Source organism: Physcomitrium patens, chromosome 15 (genome assembly GCF_059467195.1).
Source record: "Physcomitrium patens ecotype Gransden chromosome 15, ASM5946719v1, whole genome shotgun sequence".
Classification (NCBI taxonomy): domain Eukaryota; kingdom Viridiplantae; phylum Streptophyta; class Bryopsida; order Funariales; family Funariaceae; genus Physcomitrium; species Physcomitrium patens.
Window position 1 is genome coordinate 2572593 of NC_143424.1, and position 9687 is coordinate 2582279.

The window sequence follows — 9687 nt, forward strand, 5'->3', positions numbered from 1 at the left end:
AATAGATTTTTTTGCACAAATGTTTAAAACATAATAGTGCCCTATATATATATATATATATAATTATATTTTTTAATTTTTAATTTATAAATATAGATTTGATTTTTTTATTGTTATAAAAATAATTTAAAATTAATTTATGTATATGTTTTCAATTCAATATTTTTAAGAAAATTTTAATTTTTTTTAGAATACTAAATTTTAAGGATCTTTTTTAATTTCACTTATATATATATATATATATATATATATATATATATATATATTCTATTTGGGCTTTAATATCTCTTAAAGTCCTATAATTTAATTGATCTTTGTATTATTATTTGTAATATCTGATGAATGTCCTTAATATAAATAAAGAGTTGTATTTTTTTAGATATATTAATTTATCATATTTAGGATTTAAGATTTATATATTATAGAATAAATTATAGAATAATAGATAAATTTGATTAATGTATGATTAAAAAATATACTTTAAATCAATTTTTTAAATCTTAAGTATTATTATAAGTAAAATTTGATTATACATATAAGATCTGTCTAATATAATCAATATCCTTCATTCTTTATGCATATTTTTTTAAAAGATTTTTATATAAATTTTCTTTAAAATACTTACTTAAAACTATTTGGAAGAAGATACATAAATTCATAGAATTTGTATCAAAAAGAAAGTGACAAAATAGAAAAAAATATGTATATTCAAGGAAGAACTAGAATGGCTATTGCCAAAGACTAGAAAACATAAGACTCTTTAAACTAGACTAAAAACAAGAAAGGAGTTGACAAGAGTGAGGAAGGCCCCACTCTTGCCTCTATATATACTACTTAACTAAGAAATACATAGCAATATGCTATAGAACCTCTAATACGCGTCCAACATGCAAAACACATGTCTAATTTACAAGGCAAGTTTCATAGGTGTGCACCATATGTCCAAGTTTTACTACAAGTGGTCAACATGTCAACATGTGGCCTCTTTGTTGGCTAAGTTTTCAACCTACTAATCACCTATAGACATGTATAAAGGCAAAGCAATGTCTATAAAGCTTCTAAGAAGCTTTCTATAAGATATTATTATATTTATCTACTTTGACTTATTTCTACTTATTCTTATTATCTAGATAATTATCAAAATAAATATATATGTCCGTGACATTATCCCCCCCCTCTAGGAATGAGTTTCATAAGGAGTAAAGATTACATGTTGATGAAGTCGAAGATGTGCAAAACTATATTTGCCACGTATTGAGATCTTTGTTGCCTTCAAAGGTAGTTGATAGGTCCTTTCAATCATCCATAATATCCCATACTAGAGCGAGAAGACTATCCTAATATTTCATCATTATTGAGGCCTTCATAACTTCCTTCAAACAAAATATTAGTAATACCATCAAGAGTGGTTTCTATCTCCAAAAGTATCACTAAACACTAGGAGTTCCTTCTAAGGTCGTCGTACCAAACGTTTTGTATCTTGCCATCTATTTAAAAAAAAAATGTTATTCTTGAAGGTCTTCATCTCAATTTTTCCATCTCAAAGGTTGTGATAGTCGCAATGTCTCGTCTGGTAGCTCAACAAATGAGAGCTCTTGAATTGAATCTACTTATTGTTGATTCTCTATCTCCTAAGTACTAAAAAATTCAAAGAAAAAATGAGACAAGATAGAATGAAATCTCCATTGGGCTTACTTTATTTTATAGCAAAGAATTTCTTGACTCTTCATCTTAGTTTTGATGGATGTCATTGATGAAAAGCTTTAACTTTGGGTGATGCATTTTCTAGATTCTTTGATGGCTCCCATGCACATTCATTAATGTCATATCTATGCCAATGTACTAGATATTCTAACCTATTTTGGTACCAACTTGAATCTAAGACTTCTTCCACCTCAAATTCTTTATTATTATCCAGTCTATAGGAGGTGGTGGCATTTGTCTCCTTCCTTATATATCCATTGTCTTGTATGGCTTATGTAAAGACACATGAAACACAAGATGGATTTTCATAGACTCTGGTAGATGTAATCGATAAGCAACTGGATTGATCTATTCACAAATGAGAAATAGTCCAAGTCTATGATAATCCAGCTTGTCACAAGGATGAATAGTTTTAATGTTGTGATAAAGTAACCATACCTTATCTCCTACATGGAATTGAGGTTATTCATTGTGATAGACTTATGTGTTAGCTTTTTGTCTTTCTTGAGCTTCCTTTAATTATGCCTTTATTATTACATGTAGCTCTGACAATCAATTTGTGGTATCTTTTGCTGTAGGATTATTAACTTTTAAAAAGTCAAAAGTGTCAAATTATGGATGATAACCATAATTGGCAAAGAAAGGTGTTTGTTGAATAGAAGAATGTATCAAATTATTATAAGAAAACTTTGCCAATAGCAAAAGAGTTGTCTAATCATCTTGTTGATAGTTGATAGAACACTTCAAATATTATTCTAAAACTTGATTTACCCATTCTGTATGTCCATCAGTTTGAAGGTGGAAAGCTGAAGATAGTTTTATATTTACCTTTAATATCTTAAAAAAGGTTTTCCAAAATCTCAATAAAAATTATGTTCCTCTATCTAATATAATATCCCTTGGTAATCCATGATAGCAATAGATATTGTCAAGGAAGAATTTAATTGTTTCTTCACTTGTGATGTATTTTGTACATGGTACAAAATGTGCCATCTTGTTGAAACAATCTATAATCACGAATATAGAATCATATGAATTTGAAATTAGAAGATTCGAGATAAAATCTATAGAAATAGAAGACGATGGTTGTTCTAGTATAGATCGACCTATCATAGCATTGGCGAGGCCATGAAGGAGAAACCTCTGCTTCTGCCACTTGTTTTGCAGCAATATCCATCAAAGCTTCAGACATCCAATGGCTCCTCTTCAATATATGTGGGACTCAGCTCCTCCTTCCACACTCTTCTCGACCCAATCATCGCCTTTGTGGGTTTTATCACTGCTAGATCCTTTCACTCCGCACTTTGGGCCCATCCCATGCCCAATTTGTGGAATAATCCAATTCATCGAATTTGCACTTCCCACACAGCAATTGCAATGCAATGGTGCTCGATTCTGCACTATAAATCCACAAAAGTGTTACAAGCTTCTTTCACACATTGTCGACATTGTTTCTATTTTTTTTTTAATTAGTTAGTTTGTTTGTTTATTATTGGTTAAATTAATGTCAATTTTCGTGCTAAATTTTTCAAATAAAAGTAAAATTTTACAATTTATATATAGATTGCAATTCAATCAAAAAAGAAAATAGGCTACCATTAAATATAATCTAGTTATAATTTAGTAATTTATCAAGTAGAAGAATGGTTATATTTTTAATTTTAAAAATATTTTTTAATTGTATTATTTAGTAAGATTATTTTTAAGTTGTATTTCTGATATTTAGAAAACTTTTTTTAAAAATTCTTATGGAGATCTTAAATAAAATGTGGTTTATTTCATATACTTTGTAAGCTATATGGCATGCATTTCAAGTTAATTAAAAATTAACCTTTTGAATATTAATATTTTATTTATTTTTTAAAAAAATAAATAAAAATCCAATATTAAAATTTTAGCATATGATTTTATATATATATATATATATATATATATATTTATATTAGAATAATTTTTTGATTTAATCAAAATCTTTACAAATTGAAAGAAACCTTCATGTGCATTTTGTCCACATATTAAAAATAATTAACTCTTATTATTAAATCCATAATAAGTCCTTATATTGTGCAAATTACAATTGTAAACTTTAAGTTTGTATTCCTAATTGAAGAATATTTGATAAATGCAAAAAAATCTAAAATAAACTTGTAATAGAAAAATATGTATTTTTTATAATTACAAAAGAATATTATGTGTATCACATGATCTAATTACTGTTTTTTTTAAAGTCTACCTATCAACATCTTAAAATAATTTTACAGAAAATATAAATTAATTCATACTAATCATTTATTTATTTGTTTGACATGAGTATCAAGTATAAATTTTGCATTATTAACAAGTATGATTTTTCTATTATTAATTTTATATATCAATTTTTATTTTATAGTTTAATAATTCTTTTTGTTTATATTAATTAAATTTTTTGAATACAACATGGATTTTTTTTATAATCATCTTAATTCATTATATTGGATAAATGCTATTATAATTTATATGTATATATATATATATATATATATATAGAGGGAGAGAGATAGATGTTCCTTGGTTATTTGATATTCCATAATTGATACTCTTTACAAACCTTAAAATATTTGCTAGAGCAAAGATTTGCTCTAGGTTGTAAATTTATAATTCCTTAACTTATAACATTGCATGACTTCTAAAAATTGGTATCTACCAAAGTAATAAATTAATATATATATATATATATATATATTTAAAAATTATTTATGATTTTATAAACTTAAAATAAATACTCATTTTTTAATCTTTTATAATATTTTTTTATAAAATATATATATATATATATATATATATTTATTATTTATTTTTTTTGATATGAAGAAAAAAATATTAAAGTTCAATACAAAATTATCATAGGAATTATAAGGATTATTAACCAAATCATTTTGATACATGAAATACTCACATGTATATATATATATATATATATATATATATAAGATATTGCTAATGCTACCATAATTTTTTTTACTACCACTACAAACCACCATATACTATATATTGTACACCAAGCTGCACTTTTCTTAATTAAAAGCATTGTTTCAAAAGTTGACTATACTAGCCAATGACTCTTAATTACTTCCATTGGTTGCCACATCCTTGATGCTTGTGATAAAAGCAAGGAGTTTGGCAAGTATGGACATGGAAGTAACAATCGTTTCTATGTTGGTGGCTATTTATATAAGAAGATTTATCTTGGCGCCAAGACAAATTTGTTTGTTATTAGAATCAATACATTGCTCCCACCTTTGCATTTTTTATTTTTTTATTTTTTTATTGTGCTTGAAGGTATACATGTTGGAATTGGTTGATATTTAGCAGCCAACATGAATAATTAAGATTTTCAAACTAGTACAATCAATTTTGGTACAATGTCACTAGTTGAAAAAATTGCATTATGGTGTGTGACACAAGGTCACTGGCAAGTTATGATAGTAGTAGCAGAAAAACTTGGTGGTAGTAGCTATAATATATAAATATATAAATAAATGAGTAAACTCTAATTAATAATAGCTAATTATCCTTAATATTTTAAAAACCTATGTTTATAAAATAATTATTTCAATAAATTTCTTTATTTTCAAATCAAAATTAATATGATTTTAATTATGAATGTAATTTTTATTAATAAAAAATACCTTGATAATTTTTATTTTTTATATGATAGGCTCTCTTTTGAAATTAAGTTGAATCTTTTTTGACGGCTATTTAATCTTATTGTATTACAAACTTACAAAGATATTTTCATGGCTCAACATTGATTTAGTAGAAGGTTGGAATTTCTTTTTTTACATATATCTGGATGAGGCAAATATGAGAGACAATCAAAGAATTTGTAACATCATGTGCTACACAAGTCACAATAAAAGTAAATCCTCAACATTTTCTTTTTCAGTGTTCACAACCATTATCTAATTGAAAAAAAATGCAGTCTTTAGATTTTAGTAAGTATTGTATCACATTTCTCTCGATAATATTTTAAAAATCCCTTTTTGTGTTTATAGACACATAACTACAAGCATCGCTAGCTCTCACGTTATCATACGCTAATTCCGTCTTCCCACTACATTTCTGTTACAATCCTGCTAAAACTTTGTGATAACTTTTCCAAAAGTTTTTATACTCATTGTAAGTAATTTCATGCCATTTTCTTCTTGCCTTAAAAACTTTAAAAAGTGATTCATGTGAAACCCCATATACATATCAAAAACATTCCATTGCTACGTTTACTGATTAAACTAGACACCGAAAAATATGTACACACACACACATGTATATGTATCTACAAAAATAGTAGAATCACAGTGAATTGTAGTACCAAGGGAAGAAGACCACATCAAGTCAGTCTGATAGTAAATCATGTGTACACACGAGCTTCTATAACACTGCATTTCAGCACCGGAAGGTTCACCAAACTCTTCACCACGCTGATAAACAGCTTCTGCTAGCCTCATGTCTCACACAATATCACAACGCTGAATTTGAGAAATGCTGTATTCTTCAGCAAACTGATCGACATCAGATTGATGAGTTCTAACAAACGACGATGGTGATGAAGTCTCGTGAACGTGGGTACTCTGAGAGGTAAGAACCTGGTATTCTGTCTAGATGATGGTGTGGTAGCTCCACGTCGGGGCAGTTCAAAACCTGTTCGCAACCTGCTTCGTGCTGTTGCAAAATCAGCTCAGTTTATCCTGGTCTAGTACTCTGATCTTTGGGTTTTTGCACTGAACTTAGTGGTGCATGTTGCGTTGTGAAGGTGGTGGAGATAACTTCCTTCACTTTTTTCCCCTGTGGGTGTTAGAGACAGCTTCGGAAGAGCTCCATAAACGACGTCCATTGTCGAGCAATACCGACAAAATGTTCCCGTCAGACAGGGGGTTGCATTATTGGATTGCATTCTGGATGACAATAAACGACAATGCTAACATACATGCAGTGCGGAAAATCAGTTTTTGACCAGATTTAATTGTTCTTCATTGCATGGTTGGTAACTCTACACATCAGGCTCTTGATTTCTGTCCTGTCTCTCAACCAATTGTGTGTAAAACCATTGACACTTCTCTACAGAACTCGTAAATGTTGGTTCGCGGCTTCAGCTAGCCTTCGGTCCTTACATAGCGGCTCGTTAGCTTGTCTATCTCTACACGGTTCCCAGCTCAAAATTTGTGAATGCTGGATACTTTGTCTCTAAATCCCTGCCAGCGAGGATGATCATGTTCCCCAATTGCTCTGAGGGAGAAGAAAAATTAAAAAACAAAAAAAGAATTGGCAGCAGAAAGTCAAGTCGGTATTTTCGTGTCTTGCAGCAGTTTTCCCGAAAGGACCTTTACAATTCAGGATAACCAAAGAATGAGAGCGCTTCGATCGCGGCGAATCAGCAAAGGGATGAAGATGGAATTTAGTGCACCCTGATTTTGTGTGAAATTCTGGTTGAGAGATCACGCTCCTGCACTTGCACTTGGAGCCCATTGCTGAACTTGGGGACGGGGAAGAAGGAAACCGTCTCCTCACCACAACTCTTCAAGTCGAACTTCGTCACCAGGTGGTGCAGAAAAATGCAGATCTCGGCGCGCGCGAGCTCAGCTCCCGGGCAGTACCTCGGGCCGCCTCCGAACCCCAGCAATGGCAACTTCTTAGCTGGGTTCATCACTTCCTGCTCGTGGCGCCATGGATTGAACTCAGACGGGCGGTCGAACAATGCGGGGTCGTGATGCGCTTCTCGAATTGCGCACACCGTCTTCCAGCCCTTAGGAATCACGTACCCATTCAACTGGACATCCTCCGTTGCTTCACGCCACAGCAAGGCGACGGGATTCGCAAGCCGCAACGTCTCGGTGATGACCGACTGCGTGAATCGCATGTTTTTGTAATCGTCCCATGTCAGGCTCCCGCCTTCGAATTTCGAGATTCGAATGTTCTCATGCTCGGCCCGGAGCTCATTCAGGACGCGGGGATTATCCATGATGTATTTCACGGCGAACAGCATCGCACTTGCGGCGGTCTCGTGGCCGGCGAATAGCATCCCCAGTACGTGACACCGAGTCTTCTCGAGCAGCAACTCCTCGGTGGTTCCAGGTAAGTTTTCTTTCCGCATGTAGTCCATGTAATCGGCGTACTGGTCTTCGTCTCCAACTGGCCGCGCCTGGCTCACCACGTCTCGCTCGAGCGTCTCTATGATGCGCGCGCGCGCTTCGAGCCCTTTCCTGTAGTTGGTCCCAGGGAGATTGATTGGCAGCGCAAACAGCCCCTCCGTCAAGGTGTAGAAGTCGTTGCGCAGGGAATCGTTGACGGGGCCTGATTTTAGCCTCGATCCAAGAAGATATTGCGCCACTACATTGAAGGCCAACGTCTTTGTCTCCTCCCGGATGCTCACGGATTCTTTTGCTGCCCAAGGGTTCAGATTCTCCAGCACAGCTTGCTCAATCGTCGGAATGCGCTCCCTCAGCAACTCGACGCGGAGACTGTTCACGAGAAACCGCCGCGTGCTCTTCCATTGATCTCCGTGGAGGCTCAGCGCGGCGTACTCTCCCAACACCTTGCGAAAGGATTTCGGGTACCCAGTCACGAACTGCTTGCCTTCATGGTTAAGCACCCACTTGATCGTATCGGCTTTCGTCGTGATTATACAAAACGCGCCCATCAGCTTCGATTTGAACATCTCCCCGTACTTCTGTCGATGCTCCGCCATGAACGCGGGAGCGGATGTCATCATACTAGCCATGTATTTCAGCGTCTCGCCAACGAGGGGCAGGCCATACGACCCACGAGGCAAGCGCGTATTAATCTTGGCACGCTCTTCATTCTTAGGCCATAGCTGAGAAATCAGCAAAACCGAGACGCAAACGAATGCAACCGTCTCAAGCCCTTGCAGAAACAATCGACCATCCATCTCGCTCTGAACACACAGTCCCCTTTCCAGAACGCCTCCCCCAACTTTCTCCCTCTCACCCCAAAGACTCACACAACAGTTCATACAACAGCTCACACTGTTCCCTCCTACCACCCAACTGATCACCTCCTCGCTGCCAATCCACTCAAGTGACAGCGAAGCGGACACTAGAATCCAACCTCGAAAGCAAGCAATGACAAAACCACCGCAACATCGAAGGTTTTATAACAACCCAAGCAACAGGGACATTGACCAGGGAGAGGGGGGGGATTCTCGACGAGTAAGACTACCCAAAACTCGCAGTCTTAAAGAACCAAGTCGGAAACAGGGTGAAGAGGGCCTACGCAGCGACGGCAGTGCTAGGCATGGCATCCAGACAAGACAAGCACACGGCGAGAACGCACAAGAAGCAATTCTGCGGCGTTTATTCCGAAGGGGCGGACACGAGAGCTGCTCATTCTCCATTCCACCTCCACCCCCATAAAGCTGCGTCAAAGTAATCGCTCCGTCAACGCCTCACCGTCACCAACCACGCGCAGCCTCGCCATCTCCGGGACTCCATGACGCCGTCCCACGCTGCAAGCTCGCGTTTCGAGAGAGCCTGGTAATGCTGCTTCCACAGTGGAGCCCCCACCCACGTCCACTGTATTGTTGCCCACATTCTTGTTTAACTTAGTTCTCATGGTTTTATTATGTGATTTTATCTCCTCATGGTTGTGGTAGTCCTATGCTTATTAAGAAAGGTCTCTTCTCATGGGCAAAATTGGGCACTTGGTGTAGGTCATGGTTTGCCACATGGCTGCCCCCACCTTCCACTTCCACTGTATGAGTGTGTGTGTCTAGGTGGGTGTGCGCATGGCCTTGCATGTATGTAGCACACAATTTTTGTCTTTGGGTTTTCTGACATGGTCATGGTGCACCACTGTTTTGTCCATGTTATACCTGAGAATGAGAATGAGAGGTCCATTCATTGAAGCAGGTACTGACAAAGAAATGAGAGTGAAAAAGAGACCAAGCCATTTTTCATGTGATGTCGTGTTGTTTGTAAAAAGTGTTTGTTT

At 35.1% G+C, this 9687-nt stretch overlaps 1 protein-coding gene across 1 annotated transcript; it reads right to left on the reverse strand.

Moving 5' to 3' along the window:
• Positions 1 to 6686: 6686 nt before the first annotated feature.
• Positions 6687 to 9261, reverse strand: LOC112292180 (cytochrome P450 85A1). The gene has a single exon (XM_024540410.3). The coding sequence runs from the start codon at positions 8708 to 8710 to the stop codon at positions 7136 to 7138; it is 1575 nt and encodes a 524-aa protein (XP_024396178.1). The 5' UTR covers positions 8711 to 9261; the 3' UTR covers positions 6687 to 7135.
• Between the last annotated feature and the right edge of the window lie 426 nt (positions 9262 to 9687).